An 18,495-nucleotide genomic window follows, 5' to 3' on the forward strand; every position below is an offset into this window, starting at 1 on the left:
GTCATTTTAGGGAACATTTAGTCACATCAGAATATTGTTCAGAACACCCATTTGGCAACCAAGCAGAACAGCCTAACTGCATAGCAACACACTGAAAATCACTCTGAACACCTTAGCAACTGCATAGGTTTGTTTTGACAACCACTAAAATACCCTAGAATTGTGAAGGCACATTTCTTCATAACATATAAAAATCTAATAGTTTAATAAGGGTTTATGTGCATGGCATGTGCATCCAGCATCTCTGCTTGCCCTCAGGTGCTTGAATTTTGAATAATTAACCACTAGGTGGAGACATATTTGTAATAATCGTAGTTTTAATTTATGCCTCACTGTCAGATCACCAGGAATCACATCTGAAGAATTATTGATTCTCAGTATGCAAACCAAGTACTGTAGCAATGACTTAAACCATGGTAAAAGCAAACTAAAAGAAAGGAACCAGAAGTTAAGTGTCTTGCTCAGAGGGATGGTGATCGTTATCTACACTAGAATTTTCTAAATCAGTGGGTCCTAATCCACACCACACACTCAAATATATTTTGCTTGGCGTAACTAGAAATATGTATAGTCAAACCAAAAATTATTCAGACACCAGATATCATTTTTGATATTGTTTTACTAGTGGGTGCAGGACACTATAGTTAATTTATGTAAGTGAGGATAGAACAATAAAGTAAATTGTGACATTATACCCACAAATTCTTCATACAGTGGACTACCAGTAAAATTGATAAAAATCTAGGACCAAAAATGATTCAGACACTTTGACCTGACCGTTTTTCTTTAATTCTTTAATTGCTAATGCGACATTTTTACACCACAGACTGAACAAAATGTAGCAATGGTTGGTAATTGGTTGAGCTAAATTGGTATTATCTAATTGTGTACTTAAATTCAATGCATTCTCATCCCAAGGCGTCATATACTGACGCTTTTGAAATTTCGTCTACATTCGACGCACATGGCACCCTTTAGCGTCAATATGTGACGCAGATTATGGGTAGGTTTAGGTCTGGGGTAGGGTTAGGGTTAGACCGCTAGGAGGCGCCTTCTGGCCCATATTTATCTGCGTCTCATATTGACGCTAAAGGGTGCCATGTGCGTCGAATGTAGGCAAAATTTCAAAAGCGTCAGTATATGACGCCAACAGCTGACAGCTATTCAACCTAATTCATTTGTGAGGATGGCCAAACCAGTGAAATATCAACTGATTTGAAAACTCTAGTTCTTGTCATATTGTAAACTATATTATGTCATATTTTCTAAACTATAGCGAATGAACTGTGATAATGTGATTTTAGTGCCAGTACACCGACACAAATTAATTACTCACTTCAACAATGACCATTATTTATATACAATAAAATTAATCTGTTGCAGAACCAGTGGCTGTAATGGGACTTTGGTAGTTATGGTCACAACATACACTGTGTTGAAAAGCTTCAAGCAATGAAGCATTTTGTGATATTGAGAGGAAAGCTTAATTTAACCACTACTACAATCCAGCATTGTCATGCCGCCATTTTCTTCCAGTGATTAGTCACATGGCAATTTACGGCTCATGTGATTGGCTCAAAAACACCAGCATCCAGATATCATTGACTACATTAAAATATGCATACTTCCCTACTCACTCTTAAAAATAAAGGTTCTTTATTGGCATTGATGGTCCCATGAAGAACCTTTATCGTCCATGGAACCTTTCCATTCCACAAAAAGGTAAAATAGTGGAAAAAGTTATTTATTAAAACGTTCTTTACACTAAGAAAAATAGTTCACTGAATAGAATTGTTCACTGAAAGATCCTTCAGGGAAGAATCGTTCTTCTATGGCATTGCTTCGGAAACCCTTTTTTGGAACCTTTGTTTTTAAGTGTATATTTTAGGCAAAAAATAATAGCTAATAATGGCACATACGCATCTGATGGTTACTTTACTATCCCATGAGGCCACAGGAAATGTGTAAATGTCAGTGAGGCGACGCTACTGATACATTGACATATGACATGGCGAATTTATTACTTCTGGATTAAATTCATACTACACACATTCATACGATGTAGATTTTTTTTTTTTTTTATCGGTCACAAAGTAATTACTTATTCAAACGAATTCCACTCTACATATGCAGCCAATATGTAAAAAAGAATTAGTGTGTCCAAATTCATTGATATTAATGGTTAATATCAGATGCTGGCCCTGTCCCAAATAGTGGTGTCGGGATGACGTCAAAACCCGGAAGACAAATTCGCCACTGGTTAGATTTTTAATGGATTTAATGGATTAATGGATTACTAATATGTTTTGGGTTTTTTTCAATTTATGAGTAAACTAGGTCTGTGCTAAACATAACTTGATGATACTTTGACATTTTGTTCGAGTGAGTGTTTAGGGTGCCATTTGGGACAGGGCCATTATAGACCTTTTTACAGAGCTTCTCTTCTTTCTCATGCCCCCTAATGGTGATATTAGCACATCTTTAGAGTATTCAGTCCTTGCACGTACTATCCCATAGTCCCTCTGTGCCGTGTGGGTCTGTGGAGCTCTCAGAGGAAGCCTCCTGGCTCGTCTCTGTGGCATGGGCAGAAAAACGGCTCTGTCCCGATCCCACCCTATAATCAGTGCTTTTAACAGCTCTCATTTTCTGCTGTATATATAACTGTAATTGTCAGGCAATACTCCCATAGCAATGCATATGTTCGGCAGTAAATTTCAGAGCAAAACTGTGAGGAACCAGACAAATTTACTCAAACACACACACACACACACACACACACACACACACACACACACACACACACACACACACACACACACACACGCACACACACACACACACATACAGTATAACACAAAAGCTACATACAGTATGGCTAAATAATGTTAGCTGAGTATGTTTGCAGAGGAAAATCATAAAAAGCCAAATTTTGTTTTTATAAAAAAGGAATGAGTAAGTATAATTCACAAATATATATAATTATGTGTAATATGTCAAACATATGAAGTACAAATGAATAAAGAAGACAATATTAGCCAGAACACAACACTTTTCAACAACATCATCTTGATGCTGCATTAATATTACCTGATTTTATGAATATGATGTGGTCTGAAGACTGATGCATGGTTTCAGTAGTAGGTAGTGAGTGGTTACTGTATGTCATAATTTGATCAAATGAAATGGTAAAAATGATTTCCAAAGTTGAAATGTTGCTATTTTCAAAAATAGTGGCAGATAAAAAGTTGTATTTAATTTGTGGTCATTTCTTAGCTTTTCCTGACAGACTTTCATAATGATTGAGTTCAGATTTAACAAAATAACTTGGGCTTCATAAACTAGTCTGAAACTGAATGTACTGTATAATAGCTCGTAACGTATTCTTGACTTCAGCTGCACTGGTTTTATTGCTTTCCTCTTCGATACAACAGTTTCTTCCCAGTGAACATAACAAAGCCAAACACAAATGACTGTAGAACTGCCATACGCTCTCATAAAAGTGTCACACATGTGTTGATCAAATATAATGTGTCACCTATACTTGTGCTATGTGCAGAATAGACAAATGCATTGAAATGAGGGCTGAACTGTGGGATGTCTCGTGAGTGTTCAATGCTTTCAGTTAGACAGACATGTTGAATGTGTGCAGTGTCCTAAGTGCCGGTTGTAACTTTGGATGAGTATTTTCCATAGCTCTTGCAAGGACTAGGTGACCCTACAGGGAGAATTTAGGGTACGTTTACCTGACAACAATGTACTAAAAAGTTACCATTTTCAGGCAAACAAAACGCTGCTGTTATGTAAATGAATGGTCAAAATTAATTTTCAACATAATTACTCCAGTCTTCAGGGTCACATGATCCAAATAATTCTAATGCTGATTTGATGCTTAAGAAAAAATTCCTATCAATGTTGAAAACAGTTTTTAATTTGAAAACTGAGACGCATTTAAGGATTCTCTAATGAATAGGAAGTTCAAGAAGAGCATTTGTCTGAAATAGATCTTTTGTAACATTATAAAAATCTTTAAAAGTCATTAAAAACATTATAAAAGCACACATTCACTGCTGGAAGCTAGTTATTTTAGTCGATAAAGTTTTAAATATGAATATTTTTCTTACACAAACGCATCGCTTCGCTTCAAAAGGCCTTTATTAACCCACCAGAGCTGTGTGGAGCACTTTTATCATGGATGGATGCACTTTGATGGACTTCCAAAAAAATATACCCATTCACTCCCAGTATAAAGCTTGGAAGAGCCAGGACATTTTTTAATATAACTCCAACTGTATTTGTCTGAAAGAAGAATGTCATATACACCTAGGATGGCTTCAGGGTGAGTAAATCATGGGCTAATTTTCATTTTTGGGTGAACTATCCCTTTAATGTCACTTTTAATCAATTTATAAAATAAAAGTTGGTCGTGTTTACTATTATATAACTGATTATATAACAGTTACAGAGATTATATAATTAATTACAACTACTAAATAGTAGAATTATAAAATATGAGTATTACTAAATTTTTATTTGCTTTGTCAAAGTAAAATGCTTCCATTATATGCCGTCTTTGTTGCTACAACTGTTTCAACTTTTTTTCCCCTCATCCGAAGCAGCCACTTAAATGTATTACATTTATTTTTATTTGAAAACAAAAACAGTCTTTCACAAACACACATTTATTGATAATGGAGTCCCTGTGCAATGGATCACGGTACACAATGAGCAGAAAAACAGAGTATAGGTAGCTAAATGAGACCCGATACGCCATATTTATTCACATTTGAGATCAGTTGTTTGCATTGACCACTGTAACACTCATCACAGAACAGTAACAAGAGTTTTACATCACGTTTGAGTTTCTGGAATGATTTTGGTATTACTTTCCCATTTATTTGTGTCCTGGCTGTCCAAATGATCTCAAAGAATTTTGAACACACATATTTCATCCCTGAGAGTACTGCAAATTACAATAAGAGCTTAAACTCTCAACTACTCCATGAAAAAATCCCAGAAAAGTGCACAATTAGCACCAGAATATAATATAAAAACAGTTTGCTGTGAATTATGGACTGAAATCAATTTATGCACTAATAATATTAAGATCATATGGTAACATGCAAATCATAAATAAAAGTATAGATGAAATAACAGTTTAAGAGAAACATGGTGAACATAAAGGTACACAATAGAGGCACAGAATAAGTCATATTTATGATCTTACAAAAACAGTATTTCGTGAAAAAGGAAAGTACATAAAGTTGATCTATGCACATACAATGGTCACAGATGATTCACTTAAGAAAAATCACTCGTGTGTTTATGAAATCAACCATTATGGATTATACTTTAAGATAAATAACATGAGGATTTGAGGATAAACAGTAGGAACAAATTACATATCAGTTCATTACATGCACAATAACCATTGTTTAACAGCGTCTTGTACTGTGCAAATAATTACAAACATAAAGACTGTTACAGTACAGCTCAAAAAAAAAAAAAAAAAAAACCTTTTTAGATGTTTAGACTAAGACTATATGTAATACTCTGGCCCATAATTATTATTCAAGCTAGATTTGAACTCATCATTAAATGCTGTAGTGAGCTCTTCATAGTATTCCCAGCATCCCTTTTATGCTTTACACTACTTTTCTTTTCTTTTTCTTTTTTTTCAGGACATTGACAACATACTCCTTTATACTCATAGATGTTAAAAAAAAGCTTCAAGTACACGCTAGACTAAGAAAACAAGTTCCATTCATCCACAAATCAAAGCTCCAAGATGTTAAACGCAGTCAACCATTTAGCAAACATTTATTAATACTATGATTTGTCAAACTAATAAAACTCTCATCCAGAAATTTTGTTTTTAACAATGTATTAAATAAATTAATCTTTAGCATATTATACAACATCCTTTTTTATCTTTTAGGATTTAGGAAAGTCACTGAGAAAGAACGTATAAAATAGGCTACTTAAATTGTTAATAAACAAACAAAGAGATGTGTGTTGAAATATGGTAGTGAATGACCCATTTCTACCAGAATACTGACGGTTCTTCAATAAAGTGCTTAACTCAAACAGAAGAATTGAAGTTATAAAACTAAAGATATAAAAGTCATGAAGATATAAAACTCATAAATGAGCAGAAAAAGTGAACACGCTGCATTTGGATGTCATATAAAATAGATCATATTGTAATTAAATGTAATGGGGGTGAAATGTAATGAAAAATTAAACATTATACAGATGCATTTATTCTATAACAACATATTTATTATTCTATAATTATTCTGTAATGTCAGGAAATAAATATGTGTACATGTAGACAACAATAAGAAAAAAATATTTTCTAATAGTCTTATGGTCCCAAGAACTACAAATTTTGCATGTTTTATTTTAAACTCGCAACAATTGCAACTTAGTCTCTGAAAAGAATGTCCCAGTTCAATGGATAATAACTAAAGCATCAGTTCACCCAAAAATACAAATTCTGACTTTATTTATTATTGGATTCTACTCTTTTGAGTATAATGAAAGTGGGAAAGACTGTGGCTATCAAGCTCTAAAATGACAAACAACGCACTATAAAAGTATATTCCATGTCTTCTAATGCAAATTTATGTGTGTCAGGAACAGACTGAGAATTAAGCTATTATTCAATGAGAATGTTGACATCTGCGACTGCAACTGGGTGGAAAAGAACAACCAGTATGCTATTCAAAAAATAAAATCAAATACAAAAGACTAAGACAAATTATGACAGAATTTTCATTTTAGGGTGAACTAATCCTAAAGTTCTATTCTTTCGATTGATTTTCAAACATCTGCTAGACTTCATTCAATTCCATGGGGAAAACCATTTAAAGGGGTCATGATATGAGAAATCAAATTTGCTTTGATCTTTTGAGATATAAGAGGTATTGTTACCATTAAAAGGTCCTGCAAGTTTCATAGTTAAAAAACAAAGCATTTATTTAATCAAGTTCTGAAAACGGCTCATTTGGATATTGTGGGATTTGTTGCATCACACAAGCAAATACATTTGCATATGGCTGACTCCAGAGGAAGACCTTGATATAGTTATACATCATCACACCATAGGCCCCAGCCACTGGCGTTCAGTCGCTCAGTGGCTATATGTTTGTCCGGAGCATTTTGTTTAGTACGTTCGTTGAAAGATGAAGCGGCCAACTGTTTTGAAATTGACAGCAGCTGCACAAACCGCAAGTAAATGATTTCATAATGCTTTGTCTGTAAATTACGGTTTTATGTGGATAAAGTTTTCAAAACACTTACTCACGAGTGATAGCGAGTGGACGTTGATACCGTTTCCTATGCAATGACATTAGCCAATCATAACAGTGGCCATTTACTGCCAAACCTTAAAGGAGCCACCCCTTAAAAAACGGATTTTTCTGCATTTTTGTGTGTGTGCAATAAAACTTTATTAACATTATAAGTAAACGTCAAGAAACATAAGAAAACAATAAAAAAAAATCCATGTCATGACCCCTTTAAAAATGTAGCAGATCTCTTCCACTGTGGTGCTACTGGTAGACTGTTCTGAGATCAGTTGACAAGATCTCTTTCTCTTTCACACAGTTTATTGTCCAGAAAGCCACATTTCCAGGACCCATCCCCTCCTCTCACCTATCTTTACTATAGGCTCAGATGAAGTTATTGCTGATCTGACGCTGATGTTCAAATAAATCCTCGATTTCAGCGCTGTAGGCATCACCTGTGAAAGAAGAGTGCGTCAGACAGGGAATTTAGATACTAGTGCGCTTGAGCATGCATGCATGTTGTGAATCATTCATTGATATGGGGATCATACCTGCATGGCAGCCGTACATAAACACTCTGTGTCCATCATATTTACATCGACAACGCATGACGTTGTTCATAAAGTCTGATTCGGCCATATCCAGGGACGGATTTACCTCAACCTGACAAAACACACACAAGAATGAATAGAACCAGTCAGTAATTAGGCCAATTTGTAGGGCAACCCAGAAGGACAATTTACCATGGAATTTCCTCTGGAATAATTATTATTTTTATTTTTTTTAAAGCAGTTTATGGTCTTGTACTTCTACACCTTGTACTTCTAGAGACTCCAGGTGGTTTGCAGTTCTGGAAAATGGTGGCACTGGAGACTATAGGGTTAATATCTTTCAAATTAATACATTTTCTTCTCAACCTGTTTTTTGTGACCCTGCTGCCCCATTGAGCATTTCTTTCCAACGGACACAACTTAAAGGGATAGTTCACCCAAAAATGAAAATGTTGTCCTCATTACACCCTCCCTCATTTACTCACCTTCGTGTTGTTCCAAACCTGTATGAATTTCTTTCTTCTGTTGAACACAAAAGAAGATATTTTAAAGAATGTTGGTAACCCGACAAATGACCTTCATAGTATTTTCTCCCTACTATGGAAGTCAATGGCTTCTGTCAATGTTTAATTGACAACATGCTTTAAAATATCTTCTTTTGTGTTTAACAGAAGAAAGAAACTCATACAGGGTTGGAACAACTTGAGGGTAAGTGGTGACAATTTTAATTTTGGGGTGAACTATCCCTTTAATTTAGCAATTTCTAATGTTAATAGTGATTGGGTTTTGGAATTGGTAAAATGTACTTGGGGGAAAAAAATATGATCAAAATATCGACTTGCCTAATAATTATATAATGAATTAAAGATGAACTGTGTTAAATATAGATGTGTTTTTTTTACAATGCCAGCCTGAAATAATAATATTAGTATAATTTGCAGACATGCAGAACCAATAAGGACGTGGAGCTTGTAAGGAAATGTTTTGCAAACAGATTGCTCATCAAACCACTTTACAAATTGGCTCCACCAAACCAGACTCTCAAATTACTGTTATAAAATCGCAATATAATAGTTTAATAGTCCAAAAAGATGCTGTAAGCAGGGTAAGAAGTCAAAAGAGCAGCTCTGAGCAACAGTACGTTATAAATTGAATGTGATTATGCCTACTAGGCTTGAGAACTTTTTAAACGCTGATACAACATTTCTTTTATTTTCAACACTGTTAAGATATTGTTCCTAGTAGCCAAAGGTAATTATTCTGTGAGCACATTCAAGTCTCACTTATCTTTTCTGTTTTTGTTTTGTTTTTTTGCACTTTTATTAACAGTGTGCAACTTTAACTCTGAACTGTAGAGATCTGGGTCTGTCTGAGCATATGTTTGAGCGAGAAAGCGCCTGTAAAACTGGCGGGCGTAAATGACTCTGAACGTAATTGACCATGTCTAATAGAGGGGGATATAGCATGTTTTTCTCCTCCAGCAGGGAAGGCTTAGCATTGGGTTATTTTTGGTGTAAAATTAAAGACAAGCAACTCAAGGAAAGAGCAACAAGTTTGTCTGGTTCATGAAGTATAGATGCTTCATTTACACAGCGTCTTTGCTCAGACGGGGTTGGCATGGGATAGCTGGCCTCATTCTACATGGAGATGGTAACTCTGACCTTTTGACTATCACCACGGCTCATTGCTGTGCCATATATAGCAGCAGCCCGATGCCGGTTTGTAATTAGCATCTGCCAAACGTGCTTAAAATACATGCAAATCTATCATGGCGACATTTCGAGCAAATAAATCTTCAAAAAGGTCAGAGCACGAAGGTACACTGTAATTAAAACAAAGCTTCACATCAACCTATATTTTACAACTGGGATGTATAAAAGGCCTCTTGATTGGCCCCTAAAGCGGCTCTTTGATTGGCTGGTTCTGCATGTGAAGCTCAGCTGCGGAAGTGCCCACAGTGATTTGGATGATTAACACGTTTCCAAAGTTAATGACAGAGAAAAAGTGGAAAAACTGCATCCTGAAAAGAGAATCTACTCTTGAAAGAATAGTGAAAAATGTTTTGTGCGTGACTCCCGTCTTCCACCGTTCAGATGTCCTGAATAATTTCACCTGCATGATGTAGTCTCCAGGTCTCACATCGGTGATGTCTATCCACTGGCAGTCGATGTCGTGGCGGTACGTGTCCCAGCAACCCACTGAAATGCCTTGATCTCCATAATTGTAGCATGAAAAGCGTTTGTGAAGTCCTGGAGATAAACACAAAAACTGTTTTATTTGCTCTCGTAAACCAATTCGCATTAGTCTAAGGTTTTAACGTAACTAGTCTTTTACCCTCAGGACAGAAGGTGTCTTCCAGACAGAAACTGGCTTTGTGTCCTTCAGCCACTCTGCTTCCATTGAGTGTGAGGAGGTCATAATGCGTGAACACTTCAATGCTGTGATAATGCCTGAATTAAAAAAAAAGAATATAAGTACAAGTAGCATTGTATAATTAAGTGATTGCCAAGGCAAGAATCACAATTACTATTGCCCGTACTGACTGTACGTACATTTACTGCTCGTGCTAAGCACATAAAAGATCATTTAAATCATGCAACTTGTTCGAGGACGATATTGAGAATGTATCGAATGCAAACTTGAGAGAATCAAACCGTTAGAAATCCCAGAAGACGCTGCATAAGATGTAAGCTTTAAACTTCTTGTATTGACTGTACGATTTCGTCAATCCTATAAGATCATTACAAATCACACTGTACAAAATGGATCTAATAAATTTTGTACAACATGTATGTAGATTGTACAATGACACCTATTGAATGGTACACTGTTAAAAAAAATCTGTAGAAATTACAGTATTATTGGCAGCTACTTGCCAGTAACTTACTGTAGATTTAAATTGATGTTATTTACTGGCAACAGTTTGTTCAAAGTTAAATGAGCATTAAACATTAACAAGTCTTTATCTTTACAGAATAAAACTAAAATAACAGCCTCATGCAAAGCATTCTGGGAACCAAAATCTGAAGGAAAAAAACAGAAAAAAGTTGATGAAGATTTCTGGTTCCCAGAATGCTTTGCATTAGGTTGTTATTTTATAGTTTTATTCTGTAAAGACAAAGACTTGTTAATGTTTAATGTTCATTTAACTTTGAGCAAACTGTTGCCAGTAAATAACATCGATTTAAATCTACAGTAAGTTACTGGCAAACAGCTGCAAAACTACAGCAAATTTTTTACAGTGTAGGCTACGACGCAAGTTAGTATAGAAGAATAAAACGTCATCAGCATGCGCTAGTGGTAAACAAATAGAGCAAGATTAATCACACTTTGGCATTTGTGGTTTTTATGTGTGCTATTTCCAAGTGAAACGGAATATTGAATAGAGGGCGGGGTTTTATTTTAGCGTACCTCCTCTCCATCCCTCGCTCATTGCAGACTGACGGTTGGAGGGAGTGGTTAAAGATATTCAACCCAAGCCGTCAAACCGATGTCATCAGAGACGGAACGCCATTCCAGAGCGGAAGCAAATTTTCATATTTTGATTAAACAACTTTTTTTTCTGTGTATTAACTTAATAACTTAACACAAATTAATTGTTCACCACAAGACTAGTAATGTGCGCTAACAAAGTAAATAGTAAAGTAAATTGTGATTTCATGACGGCTTTTAAAAAGAATCTTAACATCGACGGCATTGGTGACGTTAAACATACATACTGATTTTCACATATATGTCGTTAAAATAAAACAATCTAAAATAATATGAAAATAATGTCTATAATAATATGAAAGAAATGTTTCAATAGGTTATTAAATCTGTTTGTGATTTTACTGTATGTTGTATTTATTGTGTATTGGATGCTACTTATAATAGGACAGTCAGTTGAGCAACAAGATCGCAGCTGCTGCACATCTCAATTCTCACAAGGATGCGTTCTGTGCCCTCGCGTCCTTCCGAGTTCGTTCTTTCAAGGCAACCTGGCAAAACAAGTCCGTTCTTTGCATTCTTGGAATTTAGAAACAGCCTAGTATTACATGTGTTATATACCACTCCGAATTCCTTAGCAACTGTACATAGTAATGTTCTAGCAACAGTATAATCATGTTAAATATGCTAAATACCACCAAAGACTTTAGATATACAAAGACAGTGCACTCATATTACTTGAAGAAAGTGCAAAGCACAATATGGCGGAATAAGTCCTGCCTTCTAAATATAAGAGCCAAAAGCTAATTGGTAAATTCATTGCGCGCTTAGAACTGCACGTGCATTGGCTGGTCAAGCCTGGAAAATAAGCTTTTTTAACGCCATTTAAGCATAAGAAACAACATTTATGGGACAGTTCATGTCAGATTGTGTTGCTGATTTTAAATGTTATTTAAATGGGAGTTCAGCAAACAGTTTTTGAGATTTCAGGATTCCCCCATTCAAGTAGATAGGACTTGCTCTTGGATGCCTGAAATACAGTAGCTGCCCGGAGGCGGCGCAAATATTGGCGCAGAGTGAACAGACTTTCCTTGAAAGAGACTTTCCTTGAAAGAGACTTTGATACCACTCACCCACAACACCCTAGAAAAATGGCAGGAGTTTTCCATGACTCTATTCCAGAATATGTTCAAATGTAGTTGACTTATATTTCATGCTGGCTTGTGAACATGGGCAGAACAAAGGTTCACTATGGACCACTGTCTGATGACCTCATTGCTCCTACATGAAGGTGTTGGCTGCTACCGTAACACCCTTTACAGGAAGTTGTTGTTATGCTGACAGGGTTACGCTTGCAGAGTTGTTTATTCAGGTCGTCTGAATAGACTGCTTTCAAATGCCAACTTCTCTGGTGTTTTTAAAAGATTAATAAAACAGGTTTGGCCTGTGAACACGCAAAGCCCACGACGACTCCACAACAGAGTGCCTTGTTCCCACAGAATGGGTTTGCAATTATTTTCAGAACACATGTAAAGGGAGTGAAGGTGCTCAAAGCAACTAATAAATCTGAAAGATGACGGCAAGCTTTCTGACCACCCATGACCGGTTTTATAAACAGGAGTGTACGTTCCTTTCATTGCACATTGAAATAACTGAGTGAACTCAACTGAAAGGAAATGTACCCACAAATACTCTTCTAGTCATACGTCAGGGTTATTCCTACATTATTTCAGTCAGGACCACTTTGAGAATGAAATTTATTGACAATCTTTGGATTTGGCGAGAGGCTTAGGCTCTAAGTTGCTCGAGCTGCCATACTAGACAGGTTGAGATACATCCTTGAGACACAAATCCCCCAAGCCTTTTAATAACCAAATGTTTCTTAGCATATGTTTACAGAAGGAAATACAATGATCACGTACATAGAGCTTCTATACAGAATCCACTGCTCTATTATGAAGATGCTAGGAGGTGAAGGGGTGGAGGTGGGTGCAAATGTCTGTGCGAATGATGTTGAATGAGATAAATACTATAGTTGATTAGAGTTGGTGGAGTAACAAATCAGCTGAGCATCAGCTTGCCTGAACTACGCTTGAATTTCATTCGATCACTCAAGCTCTATTTAGTTTCATGTGCTGTCTGCATTATTTTAGTACCCGAATTATTAAAAGAATATATGCAAAAGCTGGTTCTGAGTGTTCCAGTTGTGGAGGATGCAGAAGACTACCATGATGTAATCAATGTACTTTACTGGGACTGCAGCGAAAACTGCGCTTGACTACACCACATGTCTGGATGGATATATGCTGCACTTATAAGACTATACATTGCCATGAAAAAGAGTAAGAAAAATAAATTTCATATAAAACTCAATTTTACATTTTTCTTTTTTTTAAGAATAATAAAAAATAAAAATAAAAAGTAATTTTAAAATGGTTTGAACTTAATAAACAGGAAAGAAAGTAAAAAATATATAATATTATAAAAAAATAAGAACAATAGAATAATAATACATGATGATAATATTAATAATAATAATAACCTGAATTGTTTCTTTAAAATGCTGAAATCTATATAAAATGCTATCTATCTATCTATCTATCTATCTATCTATCTATCTATCTATCTATCTATCTATCTATCTATCTATCTATCTATCTATCTATCTATCTATCTATCTATCTATAATATAGACAGTTAATGTCAAGCCCATTTATATATATATATATATATATATATATATATAAATGGGCTTGACATTAACTTTTTTTGGTCAGCATTTTCACTGGCCACAATTTTGACATCGATACCATAGTGAAAAGTGCCGTTTAGACATTCTTAATATTATCTCATAATTTGGCAGCAGATATATTAGACTGCTGTCACTTTAAGACCTGACGCACGGATCCATTATATTGTTACACATGCATTTTCTTTCTCAACTGTTTACGTTCACTTAAAACATAAAGGACTGTGTTTATGTGAATACTCATCAAGACCGGCATTTTGACATTAATTTTCTGTTTATTTGCCTGTTGAAGAGCAATAAGCAGCGAAAAAAGAATGCAATTTAGTACAGAGAGGTGGCTTTATGTGCCACCTTTGGCTGTGAGCACAAAATCTGCGTGAATGAGTAAAATTATGGTAAATACGTGCAATCCCATGTCGAAATTCAAGCCCTGTAACACCAACAATATTCATCCAGAGTGAGTGAGGGGAGGCGGGTTTGTGTGTCAACTAGCTGTCGGAGAGATGGGAGAACTAGAAAACGCAGCTGGTATCGTGTATCTTTTCTGTGGAAAATTTGTATTGGAAGCGTTTCAGATATTTCAGTATCGATATGTATTGAAAAATCAATATTTTTGATAACGCTACATTGCACGTGGTTTATTATTTCAGATACCTTTTTAAAAGACTACAATTTAAAAATGTATATATTATATATAAAATTCAACCCGCCAAAGTGGCTAGCAGGAGTGAATGCGTTACACGCCACTGCTGAAATGATTGTCATGATAAAGATGAAATATAAAATGCATATAAAAATCAATTTTAAAATCATTGAACTATTAAAAAGAATATGCAAAAAAAGCTAAATAAAAAGAAATAAAAGTAATAGATAGACAGGAAAAGAAAAAGTGAAACAGGAAAGAAAAACTAAAAATTATAATATAAAATTATTATTAATAATAATAATAATATGAAGAGAATAAAATAACTTTAATAAGGAAAAAAAAAAGAAAAAATGTAAGTACTCATTGCAAACTGGATTGCAGGTAGCTAATGAATAAGATTCAGTTTTTGTCACTGAAGCATCTGTGCAAATGTTTCTTGGTCTTGGGGTCCAGTTTCCTTTATGCATCATACTGTAGTCTCAGCAAGGGGAGCTTTTTATAAAACAAGATGACCAAACTATGTTTTCCCAGCAGCTCTCAGGCTGCTGTTTCATTCTGAATAGACATTAAAACAGAAGAAAGAAGGAAACCCTCACCTGTGGCACTGGTGCCAGGTCCAGGACTCTCTTGAGGAGCGTGGACGGAAGTCGGCTCTGCCCAAGTTCATGATACGAGAGGAGAAACGCAGAAGCCGGCGGTGTCCGTAGGGCCACTGCATCCGGTTGGCAGAGGAGGAGAGACAGTTCTCCTCATGAGCACAGGTGAGCAGGTGCAGAGGCCTGTCTTCCAGGTAAGCGCTCTCCTGCACGAGCTGTGCATCCAAAACCAGGTCAGGTGCCGCTAAAACAAGATGTTGATTCATTCATTGGGATCATTCAGTGCAGATAAAATTATTATATGCATCAGATTTTGTCATTCCAAATCACTTACTTTCAGAACAGGTGACACCTGCTGCTTTAGCCCCGCCTCCTCGAGGGCAGTGGACGTGATTATTCCGACGGCACTGCTGGATGGACATTTCTGTTCCCACACAGTGAGTCCCACTCAATGTCACTTCTTCTGCCGAAGGGTCTCCTTGCCAATAATATGTGTCCTATACACAGGAAGGCCAAATCTTATTTGTCTGCATATCATATATGCAAGGTAGTTGACATGAAATACTTTTGGGAAGATGATATGCCCTCTAGTTTCACAAGTTATGAATAATCTTAACTATTTTAATTCAGCACTTCCTACAGTACTTGTTTATACCTAATTATGCTTTGTACTTAACTAGTAAATGGTGCATACATACAGTATAATCATATTAATTAAGTGAAGTAACAAGGTGAAGCCAACAAGTTAACCAAAAGAAAATGAAAGAATGAACTTCTACAAGACTTAGGATACACACACCTATATTAATTCATATTCATTTTAACTTAAAATCTACATGATGATGTTAATCTACTTATTTATGGGTCCAGAACTTAGGCATTAGTCCTTATTACCAGAAATAATGCAATTTTACCCTTCTTCCATTTTTTGACGTGAAAATGAAGCACATTAATTGCTTTTTCCTCAAATATAGTATAAATTATACTGAATTTGTACTGAAAAGACACACTAATCCTGAATTTATTTAATGCAGATATTTTGGGGGAAGAAAGATTAGATGATTTCCATTACAGTTTTAAAACAATTCATTTTAATGAAGTAACTGAATATAAACAACCCTAACTTAATTCATTCATTCATTTATTTGTGGTTGCGATATGACCTGGACATTTCTTTATGAGATTTCGCAAAACAGTTTAGTTCTGCACATGTAATACAGAAACAGAATTAAGGTAAACAGTGTGAAATGAAAGTATAACTGCCTTGATTCCTGTTCTCAACTATTTCTAAACCTGTCCCACCTCTTCATCTTCACAAAACAGCTACTGTATAACACTTATGTTTCCCAGAAGTATCCTAACCCCTAAACATGCACAGGAAGCTCTCAAATGCACACAGACTGAGGCAACCAAAGCAACATATTCAGAGCGATTACTGGAAAACACAACATTCTTTTCAGCAGTCTCACCTGATGGGCACGTGAGGCGAAACCAAAGCCCAGTTGCCTGCACACCACCATAGCTTCATTTATTCCCCAGTTTTCACTGCAAATCGTCCCCCAACGTTTTCTGCCCCCCTCCTCCATGAGCACCTCCACACGACCCTCAGCCGAATCCCTGCCGCCTGCCAACCGCACCTGAAACACAAACATGCTCACAGGAGTGAAAACTACACATAGTGGCCTAAAAGAATAAGCAAACACTTTTGCAAACAGATGATGCTTGAACTTTTCTCAGAACTAACTTCACTTTCCTAGGGGATGTTTAGAGGATTAAGTGCGTATATTTAAAATAAATGCCATAATGCATTTAAATGTACATATTTACATGTAGCATTTGGCAGAAACCTTCATTAAAAGCTTATCTATTTATCAGTTTGTGTATTCCCTGGGAGACGAACCCATGACCTTGGTGTTGCCAATGCCATGTTCTACTGTTTGAGATACAGGAATGAATAACTACAATATAATACATTATATAAAATAGCAATGTCTGAATATTTATTTAAAATAAATGTCATTTAATGCACTAAATGCAAAGAAATTTTAAATAACGTATATTTGTGCATTATATAATGCAAAGACATTTTAAGTGTGGCCAAAGGGGGTACTTCACCACTGGCAAAATGGCCTTTCAATAAAAATTTGCTGCCTATGCAGCAGAAAGGTGATTTTTTTTAAATTATTATTCTTGGTTCTTACTGACTATAGAAAACAGAGAAAAAAATGCTGTTGTCTTCACTTTTGCCAAATAGCTAGGAAAACTTTTAACACCCATAATGCACTGGGCATGTTGGCGACCAAGGCCACTTCCACCAGTCTGCTATGAATTTGCTTACGAGAGTCAAATACCGCCTTACTTTAGTAGGAAATACTTTTTAGCAAACTTTTAGTCACTTGCCTTGTATTGCTCCCGGATGCAAGAATTCAAAGAGTAAACGTTTAGTAGGAGTGAGTTATTTTCAGATTCCAGTGAAAGATCCAGCGTGTTGTAGGCCGTGGCTAATTTAAGGCTGCAAATAATCGTAAATACGGAGAGAACGGCGCGACGGAAAATTTGTAAAACCTCAATGTTTGTAGTCAACATTTCAAACTTGATGAGCACGAACACTGTGTTTTAGGCCAAACAGAGGGTAACCCGCCAAATGGTAAATGGACTGCATTTATATAGTGCTTTCAACAGATGCATGGCCACCAAAGTGCTTTACATATTGCCTCACATTCACCCATTCATTCATTCACTCATTCATACACCGACGGCGGTGTCAGCCATGCAAGGCGCCATCCAGCTCGTCGGGAGCAGCTGGGGTTGGGTGTCTTGCTCATGGACACCTCGACACTTGGTCAGGTGTCAACTGGGGATTGAACCACCAACCTTCCGGTTTGTAGACAACCTACGAGCCACTGCCACCAAGGCAAAACACTGTCGCATAAAAAGTTATAATACAATACCCTTACAATAACGGTTTTGTTAATAACCATCTGTTGATCCGACTGTCTGTGGCCAGGTATACAAAAAATGCAGAAAAATAATCTGTAGTTTTCACAAAAGCTCTGGATCTGTAAAAGGTCCTTTTGCTGACAAATAAACATAAATGTATCTCTCCAGGTAACATGGAGAACAAGTCAACATTATTCATTTACATACTGTATACTACCAACTGACATTGTAACAATACAAGGCGGGTTGAAAATCTACAAAGCTACACTTTAAGTGTCCAAATATTTTGGGGGAC

At 36.0% G+C, this 18,495-nt stretch overlaps 1 protein-coding gene across 1 annotated transcript in view; it reads right to left on the reverse strand.

Annotated features, from left to right (window-relative positions):
- Positions 1-4,672: 4,672 nt before the first annotated feature.
- loxl4 (lysyl oxidase-like 4) overlaps positions 4,673-18,495 on the reverse strand; it is a 41,398-nt gene continuing 27,575 nt past the window's right edge. The window contains exons 9-15 of the mRNA XM_084093834.1: positions 16,730-16,897; positions 15,595-15,757; positions 15,261-15,504; positions 10,175-10,290; positions 9,953-10,089; positions 7,841-7,952; positions 4,673-7,744 (exon numbers count right to left, since the gene is read on the reverse strand). Coding sequence (XP_083949960.1) covers positions 7,674-7,744; positions 7,841-7,952; positions 9,953-10,089; positions 10,175-10,290; positions 15,261-15,504; positions 15,595-15,757; positions 16,730-16,897 — 1,011 coding nt within the window. The 3' untranslated portion in view covers positions 4,673-7,673. The remainder of the gene's footprint in view (positions 7,745-7,840; positions 7,953-9,952; positions 10,090-10,174; positions 10,291-15,260; positions 15,505-15,594; positions 15,758-16,729; positions 16,898-18,495) is intronic.

The sequence above is a fragment of the Abramis brama genome (assembly GCF_963993115.1).
Source record: "Abramis brama genome assembly, chromosome: 19".
In the NCBI taxonomy this organism is placed as follows: domain Eukaryota; kingdom Metazoa; phylum Chordata; class Actinopteri; order Cypriniformes; family Leuciscidae; genus Abramis; species Abramis brama.